This window comes from Somniosus microcephalus, unplaced genomic scaffold (genome assembly GCF_052327205.1).
Source record: "Somniosus microcephalus isolate GS21.2 unplaced genomic scaffold, FLI_Smic_1.0 unresolved_chr1, whole genome shotgun sequence".
NCBI classification, from domain to species: domain Eukaryota; kingdom Metazoa; phylum Chordata; class Chondrichthyes; order Squaliformes; family Somniosidae; genus Somniosus; species Somniosus microcephalus.
In genome coordinates this window covers 4,448,559-4,469,247 of record NW_028225179.1, presented here as the reverse complement: position 1 = coordinate 4,469,247, position 20,689 = coordinate 4,448,559, and the positions used below count along the sequence as shown (strand labels likewise).

The 20,689-nt window shown below is 46.4% G+C and overlaps 1 protein-coding gene and 1 non-coding gene across 2 annotated transcripts; one reads left to right on the top strand and one right to left on the bottom strand.

The window, feature by feature from the left end:
• Positions 1-1,305: 1,305 nt before the first annotated feature.
• LOC147093327 (putative G protein-coupled receptor 139) lies at positions 1,306-8,735 on the bottom strand. The gene is made up of 2 exons (XM_085973892.1): positions 8,600-8,735; positions 1,306-2,678 (listed from the first exon to the last, which is right to left on the bottom strand). Exons 1-2 carry the CDS (start codon positions 8,697-8,699, stop codon positions 1,747-1,749), a joined length of 1,032 nt encoding a protein of 343 aa, XP_085830018.1. The 5' UTR covers positions 8,700-8,735; the 3' UTR covers positions 1,306-1,746.
• A 10,951-nt stretch (positions 8,736-19,686) lies between these two features.
• Positions 19,687-19,769, top strand: trnal-uaa (transfer RNA leucine (anticodon UAA)). Its single transcript has one exon. It is a non-coding gene; the product is annotated as a tRNA-Leu (tRNA).
• Positions 19,770-20,689: the final 920 nt, after the last annotated feature.

The window sequence follows — 20,689 nt, the reverse complement described above, 5'->3', positions numbered from 1 at the left end:
TGTTCCTAGACACCGGGACAGGGGACGCACTACTGGAAACACCACTGTCCATAGACACCGGGACAGGGGACTCACTACTGGAAACACCACTGTTCACAGACACCGGGACAGGGGACTCACTACTGGAAACACCACTGTTCATAGACACCGGGACAGTGGACTCACGACTGGAAACACCACTGTTCATAGACACAGGGACAGGGGACTCACTACTGGAAACACCACTGTTCATAGACACCGGGACAGGGGACTCACTACTGGAAACACCACTGTTCATAGACACAGGGACATGGGTCTCACTATTGGAAGCATCCTTGTTCATAGACACAAGTGCAGGGGAACTCGATGCTGGAAGCAACAACAATAACAACAACTTTTATTTACATAGCACCTTTAAAGTAGTAAATCGTCACAAGGCACTGCGCAGGTGCATAAAAAGACAAAAAACGACACAGAGATGCATAAGGAGAAATTCGGGCAGGTGAACAAACGCTTGGTCATAGAGGTAGGTTTTAAGGAGTGTCTTAATGGAGGAAAGAGAGGTAGAGAGGCGGAGAGGGTTAGGGAGGGAATTCCAGAGCTTAGGGCCGAGGCAACAGAAGGCACGGCCACCAATGGTTGAATGATTATAATCAGGGATGCTCAAGAGGGCAGAATTAGAGGAGCGCAGATAACTCGGGGGGTTGTGGGGCTGGAGGAGTTTACAGAGATAGGAAGAGGCGATGCCATGGTGGGATTTGAATATTATGATGGGAATTTTGAAATCGAGGCTTTAAGCCGGAGCCAAAGTAGCTCAACGAGCACAGCGGTGATTGGTGAACGGGACTTGGTGCGAGTAAGGACACAGGCAGCTGAATTTTGGATAACCTCAAGTTTACATAGTGTGGAATGTGGGAGGCCAGCTAGGTGTGCGATGGAATAGTGAAGTCTAGAGGTAACAAAGGCATGGGTGAGAGTTTCAGCAGTGGATGAGCTGAGGCAAGTGTGGAGACGGGCGATGTTACTGAGGTGGAAATAGGCGGTCTTCATTATGCTGCGGATACTCGGAAGCTGATTCCAGGGTCAAATATGACCCAAGGTTGTGAACAGTGTGGGTCAGCCGCAGACAGATGTTAGGGAGAGGGATGGAGTCAGTGGCTGGGAACGGAGTTCACCACTGTTCATCGGCACAAGTCCAGGAGTCTCACTATAGGAAACAACATCGCTTTAGTTCCAATAAATCCCACAGTCCCACCGGTGATGGAGCAGCTGTTCACGAGCTAGAGAAAGTAAAAGTCCAAAGACAGCACATGCTGATTGTTTTAATGATCTGTTTATTGTTCTCCAGGCAATCCACACACATAAGCCGCCACAGTTATTGTTCATGTCCTTATATTATTTAAATATTAATTACAGACGGGCTTATTCTCCTTTCACACTCAACTGGTGTAACCCACGTGTTCTGACGCTCATCCAGCAATCAACATCCCATTCTCACATCAGCCTAAACCACAATGCTGGGTCTTGTATTTCTTTGTGTCCAGAGTTTGATTTAATCCAATTAAACCCCTACCACTTTTATAACCTTACCATCCACATGATGCTAGCTCTTCTACCTTGCTCACTGACTCTTACATGGAAACACGCGGGCCTTGTCAGATAGAGGCCAGCGTTATATCTGGAGAAGCCTGGGGCAGAGATGGAGCCTGTTGGGGTTCCGGTAAAAGATGCAAGAACACAGGATGGGATATGAGATGCAATGCAGGTCTAATGCTGGGAATTCCTCCGAACCTTTCGTTGCAAAACTAATTTAAATATTATTCTCAGTGGATATTTCATCCCAATCTTCAGCTCCTCTCTGAATTTAGTCTGTGTTACTGCATAAATACACGTGTTTGTGCAGCAGCTCAATAGCAGGAGCATATAGCTGGTCCAATCTGCGATAAGCATCGGGTCATTGAAACCTGTTGAATAATAACGGTTTGTAAATCGGATTAAGAAGAAAACTATCACGTACGTCGTCCAGAGCAGTATGAAGTTTCCGGATATAGCAAAGAGTAAGATAATGGATTTCCTTCGGTTCTCCATCTCCGGATCATTGTGATTCGCATCATTCTTGCTGCTCCTCAGCCTCCTGCGGACTCTACTGGCCGCCAAAATTTGTCCTACGGTCAGAGCATTGAGCAGCAGCATCAGGAATATTGGGAGCAGTGGGGTGAAACAGCGGTGGATCCAGGTAAATACTACCCACGCAGTTACAGTGTAATGATCTAGTTTTATATTACAGCCCCAGGGCACGTTGTCGATAGTATACCAGGGTCCAAATGCAAAGTTCCAGGGAATGTTTTTCAAACAGAACAGCAGACACACGGTTCCTATAACCATGGCTGCAGTTTTCTCAGTGCAATATTTAGTCCTCAGCCTCTGGCAACAAATGGTAACAAAACGATCAAAAGTAAAAGCGACTGTTAACCAGACAGAAATATCTCTGACTACATGAATCAGGGCGATGAGGAAAGAACACACAGGTGTGAGGAACAGGAAGTTAGTTGGGAAATAATAATCATTAATCCGAACCAGTATCACATCAGTGATAATGACCAGTAGATCCGCCGCCGCCATGGCCACCAGATAGCGGGTGATACACCTGGAGAGACCGCACTTTCCCCGCGACAGGATCACAATCGTCATCACGTTCGCTGTAAATGGGAAACAGACAGAAGCAGGGAATCAGCCTTCAGATTACAGCAAGGGAGCCAGTTTCACAGTATTTGGTGTGAAATGTACTTTACTGCAGGATCTGGGAATGGGAACTGAACTCGTTACCGCTGCTAGGATTGGGCAGTTGATAACAATTTTAACATAAAATTGCAATGTTCAGTATAAGAGAGTCTGGAGTAAATAAGTGGAAATAAACGCCTCCAGCAAAGATTAAAACATGAACAAAATGGATTCTCTGGGAATTTCCTCAGAGCTGCTCCTTTTCCATCATCACAGCTTCATCAGAAGTGCAAGGAATCCCGACGAGTCCCGAGTAAATTACCAGCCCTTTAATTGTACGAGCAAATGGACAGCCAGTTAATGAGTTATAATTAATAGCAACAAGTAGCAGTTCAGTGACAGAAGAACGAATGAAAACAAAACGAAATTAAAGTGATTGAAAATAAGTACTGAATGGTCAGTTATAAATTGGGAGATAAATGATGGGTGAGGAGCAGTGAGAATGAAGCCGGCCCGAAATGTGGTAAATGCTAAACGGGGAGCACCGATGGTGAGATCATCGCCGGGTTTGGATCCGTGGCCAGGAGAGGGGAGCAGATACCAGGCGGAGGTCAGAGCATCCTCGTATTTGTCAGGTTGGATTCTCAGACTGGGGGGAAAGACTAAAAACTGTTGAAAAGACAAATGTCAAACACCATGTTACAAAGCGACTTGTTGTGGGTCAACTCGACCAGTTTCTGTTTACAAACCACCGGATGGACATTTCAACAAAAGCAAAATACTGCGGATGCTGGAAATCTGAAATTAAAACAGAAAATGCTGGAAATACTCAGCAGGTCAGGCAGCATCTGCAGAGAGAGAAACACATTTAACGTCTCAGGTCGATGACCCTTCGTTAGAACAGGAAAAAGTCAGATGGACAGTTCACCTGATCAACCGACTTCCCCTCGCTGGAAACCCCAGGTCCTGACATCGGTGCCTTGAACAGTTCAACATCATGTGGGCAAACTCCAACAATCACCGCAAGGGGGAGTAGGTCAGATGTGAGCAGCAACAAACAAGCTGACCTTGTTCTGTGATCCCAGGAACAATTGAACCTTCCAAAGTACACGTAGTAAGACGGAGCACACTCCCGACCTCGCTTTTGTCACCTCTGATAATGGCTGAAACTTCAGAGGGAGGTGATGGCGGCGATCCGAGGCTTACAGCAAAGACCAGTGCAAGTGACAATAGCGGCTGCTGTCCAACCCATGACAACAAAGTACCTGCCGAGATTCAGCTTCAGAAAGTTTTAGTGGGAAGGTTGTACCTCTGAATTGGACGAATCCATCTGTAAAATTAATCCGACACACGAGCAATATTGAGAACCTGTCACCCTGGTCTGTAAGATTTTCCAAAATTACATCCTAGCAGATATGGGAAATATATACAACTGAGCATTCGGAATAAACAATCAACAATATCAGAGTTTCACTCAGGATAATGTGTCGTATGGCAGGTTGTCAGCTTGACATGGAAAGAAGCGTCATGGGTTAATTGGTACAGAATAAGAGAGAGAAAGAGTGTGTGGGAGAGAGAGAGAATGAGAGACGGATAGAACGAGATAGGGAGAGACTAAAAGAGAGAGTCAGTGAAAGGGAGAGGGGAGAGAGAGGGAGAAAGTAAAATTGAGATTGAGAGACAGAGACAGAGAGAGAGAAAAACGAGAACTATATATATCAGAGACAACTCTGTGCAGAAGGAAAAGCCTTTGCAAGATAAGGTAGGTGAAGTAGAAATAAGTCACTGTCTTCCTGCAGAACCATCTTTAGACAAGAGACACTTCGGTGGAAATGATATGACATGATTTTAGGCGTGTATAATTTTTAAATAGTTAAGCAGCTGGTGGGATCTCCATGGATACAGAAATATATTGTAAAGGTACTGCCCCCGAATCAGAGATAAGAGATATGAGGTGCTGTCCAGTGACACTGAGCAGGTTGAGGTGGACCTTCTGCTTGAACAGCTGCAGTCCATGTGGTGAAGTTGCTCCCACAGGGCTGTTAGGGCGGCACTTCTAAGGTTTGGACACAGTTACTATGCACCAAATGTGATGGGATAATTTTTTCACAATGTTACCAATATTTTGTAATGACTCAAACCATTTCGGTAATTTCTTTATCTAAAATATGCAGCATTTTACAAAATTGCTAAAATTATTCGCCACATTTATCATGCACTAAACCATTAATTGATTCAACAATTGGATCAGTGTTTCAATGGTTTATTAATTATAGTCCCGCCTTACTTAGAGTCACACTTTAAACAGTGGTGACACTTAAATAACAAACGATCTAGTTACACAACGATTGCCGTCAATTACACTTGTTTCTATTTCCAAGTGCAATGACGGAATATGAAGAAAAGAATATCCATCACTCTGAGAATCCAACCACCAATGTCGTCAGTTAAAAATAAAAATATCTTTACTGCTGTGCCGTAATGTTTCTATTTCCCCAGCTCTCCGTTCCTTCAGTCTCCGGGCTCACTCTGCATGCAATGTCCCGAATATAACCATTAAAGCACAGAACATTATAATATCAATAAGCATATCGCAAAAGGAAGAGGGAGGACAGTTAGGGCGTGATATTCCCAGAATTTCTGAAACAGACCCGTAATCTGTAGAATAATCACCTCCGGACAAACACAGCAACTGAGCAGACCCGCAAGGAGAGCAGTAATACAAAGAGACACGGACTTATACAATCAATAACCGGTTACAATGCCTCACCGGGAACTCCACGGGCGACAAGTATAACTTCAGAAATCACTTATACCAGTTACACTGAAAATGGACACGCGATTAATGGAACTCCCATTGCAGAAATGCTGATGACTTGGGAGCTTGATGCACAGTTACACAGGGACACAGGAGGAGGTTATTCAGCCCCACAAGCCTTTTCCAACATCACATTAGACCCTGGCTGATCTGCACCTTAACTCCATTTACCTGTCTTGGTTCCATATCCCATGATACTCATACCATAAAAAGTTATATCCATCACAGTCTTCAAAATTTCAATTGACCGAGCACTGACGGGCTTTTGGGAAAACGAGTTCCAGGTTTCCACTGCCCTTTGTGTGAGAAAGTGTTTCCTGATGTCCCTCCTAAATGGCATAACTCTCATTTTAAGATCATGTCCCCTCGTTCTCCAATCTCCACCAAGGAAACAGTTTCTCTGCATATACATTATCGAATCTCTTTATCATTTTAAATAACTCGTATATAACACCCCTCAACATTCTAAACACAAGGAATACAAACTAAGTTTATGCAATCTGTCCTCACAATTTAACCCTTTAAGCCCCGGTGTAATTCAGGCGAACCTGCGCTGAACTCCCTTCAAGACGAATACATGTTTCCGGCGATGCGGTGCCCAAGACTGAACTCGTGCTCCAGATGGGGTCTGACCAAGGTTCGATTTAACTGAAGCATCACTTGCTCACTTTCGAATTTAAACACCCTTGTGAAAAAAAACAAAATCCCATCAACATTTATCCCTGCTTTTTGTCTCCTTCCTCGCAAGCAACTACCAACCCGTCTCACAAGGTTACCTCCAATACTGTGCAATCTCACCTTTGTTAATAATTTCTGTGTGAAACTTTATCTGAAGCAGGGAAATAACTGACACTGTATTACAACTTGTGAATATGGGGACCAACATTCCATTGCATCGTGTGCTGACGGTTTTTACAGTTAAAATTACCCCCGCTGACAGGACATTGAATGAAGATAACAATTGGAGCTTTTGCTGGATATTATATGTGCATTATGATCTCAATGAACATATCACTCAAGGAAGATGGCGGACAGGGAGGATGTGATATTCAATTAAATTCTGACATTGATTTGGAAAAAGCAAAACAAATTCTTCAGAAGGAACAGAAGAAATATCGGGCATGTACAAAGACCAGTGACACACATAAACCCTGATTCACAAAGTCAGTAAGTTCAGAATCAGTTAGCGGGAACACCAAATACCGCTTGTAGAACGGGAACATGGCAAACAGATATACAATACATTCCACTTTATTTATCTCTGAGAAATGATGGGGACTCTTGGTGCAGGACACCGAGCCACAATGGACCCTGTGAGCTGTAATATTCAGAGAAAGACTTATTAATACAGGAGCGAAGCTTCCAATGGGAGCATTAGGCTGCATTGTTCCTGAGATTTGTGAGAGTCAGTGGGACAGTGAGACAACTCACTTCACTATGTCCTTACTGAGTAACATCTTTAAACAGACCTGGCAGAGTTTAAAAACCAATAGTAGAAATATTTTAGTTTGATGCCGATCACATTTGTTCAAAAAGCAACCTGGAACTTTTAGTAGCAGCGGGTATTGGGAACTCATTCCACTGAATGTGAGATTTCAGTTTCCCAGCTGAAGGGGAGAATTTGATTCTTTGTAAAGTAGGAGTTAAAATACACCGGTTTCATACCCAGGGCTCAGTCACACTAAACTATGAATCTGAGCCAGAGGAATGTAACACAGACACAGATTACAGGGCGATATGATCAAAGTGTTTAAAATGTTGCAAGGATGGGAGAAGGTAGATAGAAGCAGATTGATTCCAGCAAATGATGGGGTCAAGAACGAGGTGTCATAGATACAAGATTGAACAGAAGACATTCGGAACATTGGAAAAGGGAGCGGGAGAAACATCTTTACAAAGAGAGTTGGGAGGCAGTGGAGTTCAGTTCCAGGGTTAGTGGTTGAGGCAGAAGCTATGCTCAGTTTCAGAGTAGAGTGGATAGGTTGATGGAGGAAGAGGTGATGAAGGGATATCGGGACAGGCTGGTTAACTGTCTTTACAAATATCTTCTAACTGTAAGGATCAGAAGGAAACTAATTATAACTTGGTAGTGAGCAGCGGTTTGACCGGGCGGACAGGCTGGCTGAGAGTTCAGCCGGTGTTATATCAACATGCAAGTGTATGATCTGAACAATAAAAGTGTCCGGTTTGTATAAAGGGACCAGAACCCGGCTTCTGATCGGTGCTCTGGGTAAAATGCGGGTGATGGAAGCTGAAACGGATTTTTCAAATGGGGACAAACCCAGGAGAGTTTCACAGAGTGCCGCTGCTTTGTTTCAATTACTCTCTCACTGCATTGGATTCCCGGTCTGAGCTGCTGGAAGGGATGTGACAGGCAGCACAGTGCCCGCCCGGTGGGTGAAGAGGAGTCTGAGAACAGGCTGGTGACCGGTCAGGAGAGAAGACCAGGGCGAGATCCTATGTCCCTGCATGGAGCACAAACCCACCCTCGGCATGGAGTGTGTTCAGCAGGAACAATATCCAGCACTTTGCTGGAAACAGACTGAGAAGAGCGGGAAGATTCTGATTAATGAGACTGAACAAATCCCAGTCCTGACTGTCCAGATTCCCAGGTATATATCCAGGAGCGGCCGTCAGTCGACCGATCCCCAGCGGGAGTCAGAGGGGGAAAAACTGGAGCATTTTATAACACAGTGAATGTTCAGCAAAATATAGTCCTTGTCAGGTATTACCGAGTGTTACTGGAAAGAAGGGGAGGAGAGAAAATTTGGCCGGGCATGGAAACAATGGAATGAAAATATTCCATGGAATCACACATTGCACGAGTTCTCAGTTAAAATGGAATCATTGGAAAGACATTAAATGCAGAAAATAATCTGCAGTTTTTATGGGGTTTAAAGAAACTAAAAAATGCAAAAAATTATCAGTCAATGAACGAGGTACAGCGGGAAATACAGTCACTGAATTTCTGCCTTTCAATTGACTTGTGAAAAACAGTGAGAAAAGGACACTTACCGAGATAGGAGCAGAAACAGAGTCAACCCTGATTCACAACTTCAGTAATGGAAGATAATCTCTTACCGGGGATTCCAACGGCTGCTATAATCGGATAGTAAATCATTACTGCCTGTATAACTGGCGGTAAGATGGTAAATGGATATGCAATGTACGGAACTCTCATTCTGTCGGAGAAGTGATGGTGACTCTTTGCACTGGACACAGGGCTCAACTGAGTCTGTGAGATGAGTGATTGAGAGAAAACCATTTATAATTGAGGGACACTTCCCGTGGGATCAGGAAGCATCAGGAGTATTGACATTACTTCCAGTCATTTGGGCAGCGTGTCAACTCCCTACACTGTCATGTTTGTGCTGCACTAATTAGATACAAATTGATATTGCAAGTGTTTTGAAATGAAACCGCCCAATGATTGGAATAATACTTTGCTCACATTTCTCTCTGTCAATGTACTGAAAGCCGGGCTCTGACCGCATCGCTGCAACACCTTCAACAGAAGCAGCTTCAGGGTCCCCCCTGTGACGTCACACGGCTCAGTCCTGTCGATGCAGCAACTGAACTCCCCCAATTCTCCAACATCTTTCAGTGTTTACACCGCCCCCGGAGCTCCAAACTCAGCGCTTTCAATGTGGGAGTTTAGGCTGGCAATTGAGTGAGGAATTTGTGTCTTTAGGACGGGAAGAGTTCGGTCTTTGCAGCAACACCTGGAATAAATTAAATCTAAAATCTCAGGTAGAAAAATGAAACCATGGACAGGGGCTCGAAAAATCCTGGATTTCACTGAAATCCACATTCTATAAAGGTTACAGGTTAAGGCAGAGCCCTGTTCCTTTAGAGGGATAATCTAGGTATGGGGTACTATACAATATTGAAATAGGTTGGGCCACATTTAGAGCAGAATCGCTGTGGAAATCTCCATCCCCCAGGATTATGTGGGCTGCGGTGGGGATTAGAGTTTCTGCTCATTTCATTATTTTCTATTATTATCCCATTCCCGGTAGTTTCACTTTGATCTTTCCAGTGATATTATCGAAGGTCAGTCCGTGGGACACAGGTGCATTCAGACCAGGAGTAAGTCATTCAGCGTCTCGGGCCTGCTCCGCCATTCAATTTGATCATGGCTGATCTGCAGCTCAGACCCGTTTCCCCGGCTTTGCTGCTTATCGCTTCATATCCTCACCTTACAACAATGTATCGATCACAGCCATGAAAGCTCCAAATAATCCCGAGCATCTGCAGCTTTTTGTGGGTTAGAGTTTCAAATTCCCACCAGCCATCGTGTGACAAAGTGTATCTTTATTTCGCTCCTGAATGACATAAATCTAATGTTAAGCTTATTGTATAGAATTACAGATAATATACAGCAGAGGAACAGGCCATTCGGCCCAACTGGTCCAAGCTGCTGTTTCTGCTCTACCAGTCTCCTCTCACCCCATCACCATGGCCTTCTAGTCATTTCACCCTCATGTATTTATCTAGCTTCCCCTTAAATACATCTGTGCAACTCGATTCACCTAATGATTGTGGTAGCGAGTTCGACAATACGTCCCCTTGTTCATGATTCTTGCACCAGACAGAATTGTTTCCCGGTATCTACCCTATTGAATCGTTAGACATTTTAAGCACCTCCTACAGGTCAGCCCTCAATCTCCTTTTCTCAAGGAAATGGAAGCAATATTTTGCAACATGTCCTCGTAATTTAACCCTTTTAGCTCAGGTAAATTTCAGGTGATTCTGTGCTGCATCAACTCCAAGGCCTATATATAATCAGTGAGGGACTCGGGAGGTGAGAGAAGGAAGGAAGACTGGAAAATGGATTGGAGGGACAGATTGGGGCCTCGTGGAAAGAGAGGGGCAATGGGGGTCGGAGGATGGGAAGACTAGAGAATGGGAGGTCAGAGAGAGGATAATGGGGTCAGCCAGAGGGGGAATGAGGGTCATGACAGAGGAATGGGGTTAGGGAGAGGGGGCAAGAGGGTCAACAGCAGGTACATGGGATCCTAGAGACGGGGGAAGTGAATCAGCAGCAGATAAATCGGGCCAGGGAGTGCGGGAAGATGGTCAGCAGCAGGTAAATGGGTTCAAAGAGAGGGGGAAAGAGGGTCAGCAGCCGGTAAATCGGGCCAGAGAGAGGAGGGAAGAGGGTCAGCAGCAGGTAAATGGGGTCAGAGAGAGGGGGGAAGAGGGTCAGTAGCAGGTAAATGGGGTCAAAGAGAGTGGGGAAGAGGGTCAGCAGCAGGGAAATGGGGTCAAACAGAGGGGGAAGAGGGTCAGGAGCAGGTAAGTGGGTCAGAGAGAGGGGGAAGAGGGTCAGCAGCAGGTAAAAGTGGTCAGAGAGATGGGGAAGAGGGTCAGCAGCAGGTAAATGCGGCCAGAGGGAGGGGGAAGAGGGTCAGCAGCGGGTAAATGGGGTCAGAGGGAGGGGGAAGAGGGTCAGCAGCAGGTAAATGTGGTCAGAGACAGGAGGAAGAGGGTCAGCAGGTAAATGGGGTCAGAGAGATGGGGAAGAGGGTCAGCAGCAGGTAAATGGGGTCAGAGAGATGGGGCAGAGGGTCAGCAGCAGGTAAATGGGGTCAGAGAGAGTGGGAAGAGGATCAGCAGCAGGTAAATGGGGTCAGTGTGAGGGGAAGAGGGTCAGCAGCAGGTAAATGTGGTCAGTGTGAGGGGGAAGAGGGTCAGCAGCAGATAAATGGGGTCAGAGAGAGGGGGAAGAGGATCAGCAGCAGGTAAATGGGGTCAGAGAGAGGGGGAAGAGGGTCAGCAGCAGGTAAATGTGGTCAGAGAGAGGGGAATCTCCATAGGGCTGTGGATGACTATCTTCATGACTGAGATCGATAGATATCTGCGCACCAACTGAATCAAGGGATATGAAGATCGGGCGGGAAACTGAATTTGTGGTGGAAGTTCAGCCATGATCTTACTGATTGGTGGAGCAGCCTCGAGGGTTTCTATGGCCTACTCCTGCTCCTTTTTCTAATGTTATTATGAAACGCAGCAGCCAATTTGTGCACAGCAAGCTCCCACAAACGGCAATGTGACAATGACCAGATAATCTGTTGTTTTGAGTTGATTGAGGGATAAATATTGACCAGGACACCGGGTAATTTCCCTGCTCTTTATCGAAGTAGTGCCGTATGTGATCTTTTACGCCCACCTGAGAGGGCAGACGGGGCTTGGTTTTAACGTCTCAGCTAAAACACGGCAACTCCAACAGTGCAGCACTCCTTCAGTGCGGCACTGCAGTGCCCAGGTCTCTGAACCAATATCTTTCTGATTCAGGGTGTCACCAACTGAGCCAGGGCTGACACACAGCCTCCCTGAAGGACCACTTCATTGTATCGAAACGGAGCTGGAGCTTCCCGGATTGTTGGAACCGACAGGTTGCAGGTGTCCTGTTGAGCGAAAGAATCTCTCTGAGAAGAGCGGGAAGCCAATCGGGGAAATTAAAGGAAGTGGTGAATTAGTGACCTGCCAGACACCCAATCCGGGAATGACGGATTCAAACAAATATAGGAAAGAAGGAACTCTACGGGGACCTGTTCGCTAATTCTTCAACATCGTAAAACCATCCCAAGTAATTCTCCCGGTGTCCTGGCCGGTATTTCCACCTTACATTAATTTCACGGAAACTTTGACTTTAAATCAGACAATAGTCAGAAGATGGCAGCGTGAATCTACATTGCAGCTGAATGTATTGTCATGTATTGTGTTTAAAGTTACCTCACACTATTTATAAAATGGGGCGCACAGTTAAGATGAAGAGGGGCAGGCGAACTGTGGTTTCCACTGCGGCTGCTGCTCAACAATAATTGCCCTCAGTGTGTACAGTGAGCAGAAGGAATTGCTGCTGTTTCTTCACATTTCCCACTGCACTCATTGTCATTCTGCTTTAACAGAACCAGCTTGGATCTCCAGATATATTTAAACATTAAACCTCGGGGCTGATAGAATAATGATACAATAATATGAACATCATGTGCTTTCAATGGAGAATTGTTTTCCACCTGCCGTGAGCAGAGAGCTTGGTGAAGATAGCGTTGGGTGAATCTGCTAAACTGAGTGGTGATGGGAAGTTGGTGAGAGTGGGACTTCGGTGCAGAGGGGGAGGGAGCTGCTCAGTAATTTAAATCAAGGAACAACAGTAAATACACCAAAATAGTCGAACTAATTAGAACTAGGGATAAAATTAAAATTAACTAAGTTCAGGATAGCAACATTAAAGGAATCTGAACTGCATTAAATAAAAATCGGATGTACGTCATTAATTAAATAATAAGTAGGAGTAAGGAGTGCTAAATTAATATATATAGAATAATAGAATAGAATCATAGAAGTTTACAGCACCGAAGGGGCCATTCGGCCCATCGTGCCAGTGCCTGTTCTTTGAAAGAGCGGTAAAATTTGAAGCCAGACCCCAGCGTTTTACTCTTAATCCTGGAAATCAGTTCCCTACAAATACAGGTCCAATTTTAATCAAGATCAAGGGGCAGGTGAGACCCGATGCCTGCAATTCTTGTGGCATTTAGCAGCTGCAGAAAGTTTCCTGTTTCCTGGACAACCACGTGTGCAGGATGAGCCCCCAATTTCTCGAGCTCAGGGTTTCTGAGACTGAGGAGCGGCGGGAGTCACTGCTGGGCATTCGGGTGATGGCAATTCCCCGTAGAAAAAGTTGCAGGAGGTGGTAACCCCGCAGCTACAGAGAGTTCAGGTGGGGAGTAAGTGGGTGGCCAGCCGGCAGGTGAGGAAGAGGCAGGCCCTGCAGGAATCCCCCGCGAATCTGGCCCTCTCAACCCGGTTTTCCGTGCTGATACCAGTGACGGTGATGACACCCTGGGGGAGTGCATCCTAGAGCAAAGAGCTTGGTGAAGGGAGAGATGGGTGAATCTGCTAAACGGCTTCGTGGGGCAAATGGCTGCACAGGGGGCGCAGCAATGCGAGCACATTCAGTAGTGCTTGGGGATTTGATATTCAGCGGGGAGAGACAGGCGTTACAGCATCAGTCGTCGTGATTCTCGCAGAGTATGTTGCCTCCCTGATGCCAGGGTGATGGACATCATTGATAGGGTGCATAACATTTTGCGAAGGGCAGATGAACAGCCAGCAGCCATGATCATTGTTGGAACCAATGACAGAGATAGGAAACGGGCTGTGTTCCTACAGGCACATTTTCCAGAGCAAGTTAAATTGCAGGATCAAAAATGGCAGTTATCCCTGGATTACTCCCAGTGTCACGTCCTGGAGCATATAGGAGAAGTAAGATAAGACATGTTGACGTGTGGCTGGAGAACTGGTGCAGATGGGAGTTGTAAGACAGTCTGATTGTCTGATAGTTTATAGAGTTCAGACTCGTGGAACAGACAACACAAAACCCAATGAATCTGTGAAATTTCTTTTAATTAAAAATTCACAAGAGGTTACAAGTAAAATTAGCAGAATACAAACAGTACTCAATTCATGTACTTATCACAAGCAAGTATCAAACATCATTTACTTTAAGCTCAGGTGATTAAAAGCAAACCCACATGCATACAACACCTGGTTGGGTATTGGAGCCGTGGGGCAGTGGGTGAATGGGTGGGAATTGGAGTTGGGGGTGCGTGGGTGAATGGTTGGGTATTGGAGCCGGGGGGGGGCAGTGGGTGAATGGTTGGATATTGGAGCCGGGGGGCAGTGGGTGAATGATTGGGCATTGGAGCCGGGGGGCAGTGGGTGAATGGTTGTGTATTGGAGCCGGGGGTCCCTGGGTGAATGGTTGGGTTTTGGAGACGAGGGGGCAGTGGGTGAATGGTTGGGTATTGTGGTCGCGGGTCCGTGGGTGAATGGTTGGGTATTGGAGACGGGGGGCAGTGGGTGAATGGTTGGGTATTGGAGCCGGGGGGCAGTGGGTGAATGTTTGGGTATTGGAGCCGGCAGTCCATGGGTGAATGGTTGGGTATTGGAGACGGGGGGCAGTGGGTGAATGGTTGGGTATTGGAGCCGGGGGGCAGTGGGTGAATGTTTGGGTATTGGAGCCGGCAGTCCATGGGTGAATGGTTGGGTATTGGTGCCGGGGGTCATGATTGCATATTGGAGCCGAGGGGGCAATGGGTGTATGTCTGGGTACTGGAGCTGCGGGGGCAGTGGGCGAATGGTTGGGTACTGGAGCCAGGGGGCAGTGGGTGAATGGCTGGGTACTGGAGCTGAGGGGGCAGTGGGTGAATGTTTGGGTACTGGAGCCGGGGGGCAGTGGGTGAATGGTTGTGTACTGGAGCCGGGGAGCAGTGGGTGAATGGTTGGGTATTGGCACCGGGGGGCAGTGGTTGAATGCTTGGGTACTGGAGCTGGGGGTGCAAGGGTGGTGCAATGGGTGAATATTTGAGTATTGGAGCCGAGGGCCGGGCGTGTTGCAGTGGGGCATGGTGGAGTATTGGAGACGATGGGCAATGGTTGGGTGTTGGAGCTGGGGGCAATGGTTGGGCATTGGAGCTAGGTGCAATGGTTTGGAATTGTTGCTGTGGGGGGAGCTGTGTTTGTGTATTGGATCCGGGGGGCAATGGTTGGGCATTGGAGCCGGGGACAATGGTTGGGTTTTGTAGCTGTTGGTGGAGCTGTGTTTGTGTATTGGCTCCGGGGGGCAGTGGTTGAGTATGGCAGCTGTGGTGGGAGCAGTGTGTATGTATTGGAGCCGGGGGCAATGGTTGGGTATTGGAGCTGCGGGGCGGGGGGATGCACTGGTTGGGTATTGTAGCTGTGGTGGGAGCAGTGGTTCGGTATTGGAGCCGGTGGGTAATGGTTGGGTATTGTAGCTGTGGTGGGAGCAGTGGTTGGGTACTGGAGCTAATGGGCAATGGTTGGGTATTGCAGCTGTGGTGGGATCAATGGTTGGGTATTGGAACCGGGGGGCAATGGTTGGGTATTGTAGCAGTGGTGGGAGCAGTGGTTAGGTATTGGAGGCGGGGGCAATGGTTGGGTATTGGAGCCTGGTGGCAATGGTTGGGTTCTGTAGCTGTGGTGGAAGCAGTGGTTGGGTATTGGAGCTTGGGGGCATTGGTTGGGTATTGTAGCTGTGGTGGGGGCAATGTTTGTGCATTGTAGCTGTGGTGGGAGCACTGATTGGTATTGGAGCTGTGCTGGGAGCAGTGGTTGGGTATTGGAGCTGAGGGGCAATGGTTGGGTATTGCAGCTGTGGTGGGAGCAATGGTTGAGTATTGGAGCCGGGGGGACAATTGTTGTGTATTGCAGCTGTGGTGGGAGCAGTGGTTGGGTATTGAGCTGGGGGGCACTGCCAGGTGCAATATGATGGACTTTGATTCCTTGGCTGGAAGTGAGGAAAAGATGCAATGGCAGCTTGAAGGAATGTTGTTAAAGGAGAACCAGATGTTCAAGGACCAGGGAGGGGAGATTAGACAGGTGTTGTTCTCAGTGACGGACCGAGTGTCCAATGAACATAAACTGCAGGTCAAAATTAGTGCACCATCCAAGAGGATGCTCAGGCTTCAATTGACGCCTCAAAGGGAGTTGCTTGTAGCATGTATGGGGTATTCCTTCTTTCCCCTAATACACCGGGGATGGGGTGATATCAAGAACAACCTAATCCCCAACTTTGTGACAAATAAACAGCTGGCAGAATGGAAGGTGTCGACGTCACGCTTTCCATTTGTGAACTCAGGAGGTTGGGCAGAGTCTGGGCTACGACTCACCCGTGCCATGCTAAACTGAAGGGTCTGGGAGGGAGCATTCCTGCCCTGACAATACAAGCGACCCAATATCCATAAAAGTATGGTCAGTAGAATCAGTTCTGATATTGGAAGAGAAATTGCATTATGAATATCAGCCATTCCCACCGTACATGGTTCAAGTAAATGAAGGAAAGACAGTGCCAGACATGGCAAAATGTTCTTTAATCAAAGGATGTGTTCATATCACCTGAGGGAAGTTAATGAAACACTATGGTGGTCTTGTTTGGAATTAAGAAACTCCAAATTGCACCATGTCTGTAATATGCTGGCACCAGAGATAAACTAATACTAGTTGTGTCACACAGGGGCGCTATTGTGTCACTACGGCCGCAGCCTCTGTGAATACAGACCCCTCACCTGCCCTGTCACCCACTCCTCTTTCTGCTTTGAACCAACCCAGGTCACCAAGATAGATCATGAGATCCTGATACCAGTGATCAAGCATAATGTTACTAACATCACAGTGCACGGTGATATGCTCTTAGACACTGACACAATATTGATTGGATTTGGATATCCACTGGACGCCCCTCCGCCACACCACGCACGTCACTAAAACTAAAATAGATTAGAGAACGAACCGTGATCACAGTAAAACACCTGCACCAACTACACCAGGAAAATGAAAACCTGCTAACAGAGCTAGAGGGAGTGGGAAGGAAATCACGGTGGGAGCAAGTCAATAACATTTTGATACGCCTGTTGTTCAGAATTATTTCACAACTGTTAATTATTTTCCAATGCCGTCTACTGTTCCTGGTGATCATTGTGTATGCATTGCTTCGACAAGCCCTTACACAATTGAAGAGGAAAAACAAGGAGCCGGGTCAGCAGAGAGCTCTCCCAAGCCTGGAGTGCGGGGAAACTCAGGAATAATGATCAACCAATGAAATAAGGCCAAAGGAACCGTTGGAGCCATGCGGACATGTTTGGTGTGCTGACATCAATGTAACAGTAATCGACTGTATACTCCAAGCAAATCAACAGTAAAGACAGAAAGAAAGTTAATTGGCTCAGAGTGATTGCTCAAATTCTGGGTCTAAAGGGGGGAAATGTTAGCATGATTTAAGATGATTTATGTCAGAATGCTTTAAGATGATTCACTGGTCCAACTATCCCAGCGTCCTTTCACTTAGATTTGCATTATTATATCAACAAGGGAGATCCAAGCATATTAATAGTAACTTTCAAAAGTGAATTGAGGTGTTCCGCAAAGCAATCACCCAATCTCTGTGTGGTCTCCCCAATGTAGCGGAGTCTGCAGCAAGTACAGTTTACTAAATTGCAAGAAGAAAAGTAAATCGTTGTTGCACCTGGAAGTTGTGTTTGGGTCCCTGGACAGTGAGAAGGGAAGAGGTAAAAGGGCCGGTGTTGCATCTCCTGCGCTTGCACGGGAAGGCGTCGTGGGAAGGGGAAGGTGTGGGCGGGTGATAGATGAGTGGACCAGATTGTCGCAGAGGGAGCAGTCTCTGCTGACTGCTGAAAGGGGACGGCAGGGGAAGATGTGTTTGGTGATGGGATCACGCTGGAGGTGGTGGAAATGGCGGAGGATGATCCGTTGAATGTGGAGGCTGGTGGGGTGAAAGGTGAGGACAAGGGAAATCCTATCGTGCTTCTGAGAGGAAGAGGAATGGGTGAGAGCAGAAGTGCGGGAAATGGAACAGTCGAGAGTCCTGTCCACCATGGTGGAGGGGAGTCCTTGGTTGAGGGAAAAGTAAAACATATCGGAAGGTGGCATCATCAGAAGAGATGCGATGGAGATGGAGAAACGGAGAAAAAGGAATAGAGCCCTTACAGGAATCAAGGTGGGAGGAAGTGTCGTCAAGTTAGCTATGGGAGCAGCTGGGCTTATTTGGTTGAAGTGAATGGATTCAAAGGAGAATTAGTTCAATGTATTTTCAATACAAGGGCAGCCAGGCGGAGGAGGGGCTGGTGGATGGTGACTGTGTTGGCCTCCGTTCAAGGAAGAAGCGGAGGGCCCTCCTGCCGTCCTGGTGGCTGATGGAATGTAGAGGGATTGGACGCCCACAGTGAAAGGGAGACGATGAGGAACAGGAAACTGGAAAGTAACTGTTGTTTTTTTCCACAGCAGCTTTCAAATCACTGGCATTATCAATGGATTGGTATGTTGATGTGAAAAGAATTTGTTGAATTGTGTACAACTGCGCGTCGCTGTTTAAATCAGCAGGGCGGTTGAAGGATTCGTGTTAAAGATCGAGTGTACTTCAGTTTGTGTGGTTTCGAGCACTGCTGCTGGTGGATGCGATAACTCGTCCGAGAATTGTAACCATTGGAAAGGAAGTTTTAATATTTATCTCTCACATTTCCAGGCAGCGTTCCTACATTTACAGCAGGCTCTCCGCCGATTGACTGAAAATAGAAACAGGAGTAGGCCATTTAACCCTTCGAACCTGTTCCGGCATTCAGTGAGATCATGTCTGACCTGGATCTTAACTTCACCCACCTGCTTTGACTTCTAATCAATCCCTATCTTGCCTAACAGAAAACTATCGACCTGAGCTTTAAATTATTAATTACATTGGCAAAAGAACGCGAGGTGAGATGAGATTGTTTTATTACTCAGACGATGAGATTGTTTTATTACTCAGAGCGTAGTTATGATCTGGAATTCACTGTCTGAACTGTTGGTGGAAGCAGATCCGATCGCTGATCCAATAGTCACTTTCAGAAGGGAATTGGATAAATACTTGATGGCGAACAATGTGCAGGGCTGTGGGGAAAGTGCGTCATTCTATGGTTCTATGATGCGACAATGCTCTCCCTCAGTGAGCTTGTGTTTTCACCGGTAAACCTCAGGTCACGGCTTTAATTCCCGTCCGAGCCGGCAGCGACTTTCTCACCTTTAATGTGATGTTTCTCTTTTTCTCGCTCTATGATTCGCTCCATTTCTCTCTGTTTCTGTCGTTCTTACCATCTGTCAGTCTCTCTGTATGTCTCACTCAGTCTCAGTCACTTTCTGTAAGCTTTTCTCATTGGGTCTCTGTTTATCCGTCCAACTATTACTTTCTCGGTCACTCTCCCCATCGCTCCCCCACATCGTTTTACTCTGCACCTTATAATATAACCCTTTAAGCGCTGGCTCAGTTTAGAGCTTGCTGATCCTGGGTGTTTGACCTGCATTTTAACATTCTTCCTTCAAAGGTTTTCAGTGTTGACGGGAGGGTTACATGTTCTGTGGGCTAAAAGCCGAGGGGATTCTTGTCCAGTTACGAACGGTCAGCTCAATGCGTTACTTGCCCAGCTGCTGTGCTTTTGCAGTTCAGCTTTTCACCGTCTGTAGTTTTAGAAAATGTCTTTATCCTCTCACATTTTCAGATTATGCTGACGCGTAGTTTGCTCTACGCTGAAAAATAAACTTAGTCAGCAAGGGATTTGTCGAATTTTCAAGCACTGCGCGGGTGGGCTTCTGCCACTAGGGTGGCCGAGTGGTTAAGGCGTTGGACTTAAGATTCAATGGGCGTGTGTCTGCGTGGGTTCGAACCCCACTCCTGGTAGATGCTAAGGCAACGAGGTTGAAAGTAAAACCTAAAGCTATTTTTGGTATGAAAACGCTTATGATCTCTGCAAGGGATGGTGCCATATTTATAATTCACCCTTCAAGACAGCGTTTCTTCATTTACAATTGGTGTACTGAACATAGGAACCGGAGGAGGCCTTTCAGCCCCTTGAGCCTGTTCGCCCTTCACTGAATTCCTGTCTGAGCTTTGCCTTAACTCCATCCAGCTGCTTTGGCAACACATCAATTCAACGCATGTGTAGCAAAAACGTACCGATCTCAGATTTACATTATTAGTTGAGCTGGCATATACTGCTATTTTGTGGGAGAGAGTTCCACACTGCTACCAACCTTCATGTGAAGAACTGTATCCTAACTTCTTTCGCGAATGGCCTGCCTCTGATTTTATGATTATGTCCCCTTGTCCTCGGCTCCCCCACCAACGGCCAAAAAAGGTTTCTCTCTATCTAACTTATCAATTCGTTTCAAAATCTTAAAACCTCAATCAAATCCCCACAACCTTCTATATTCCAGGAAATACAAGCCCAGTTTATGTAATCTCTGTTCATATTTTAACCATTGGAGCGCTGGTAACGTTCTGGTGAATGTGCACTGCACTTCCTCTAAGGTCAATCTATCCTTTCTAACAGGCGGTGCCCAGAACGGTACACAGAACTCCAGATGTGGTCTAACCAGGTCGCTGTATAGCTGCAGAATTACTTCCTCTCCTTTATATTCTATTTTTTTGATTATTTTTGTACCTTACTGCTACATTTCAGTGGTCTGTGTACATGGACCCGAAACCCCTTTGGAACTCCACTGTTCCGAACTCTGCACCATGTAATTAATACTCGGATCTACTTTTTAGGTCTAAAATGAATGACGATATACTTACCTGCGTTGTAATCCATCAGCCAC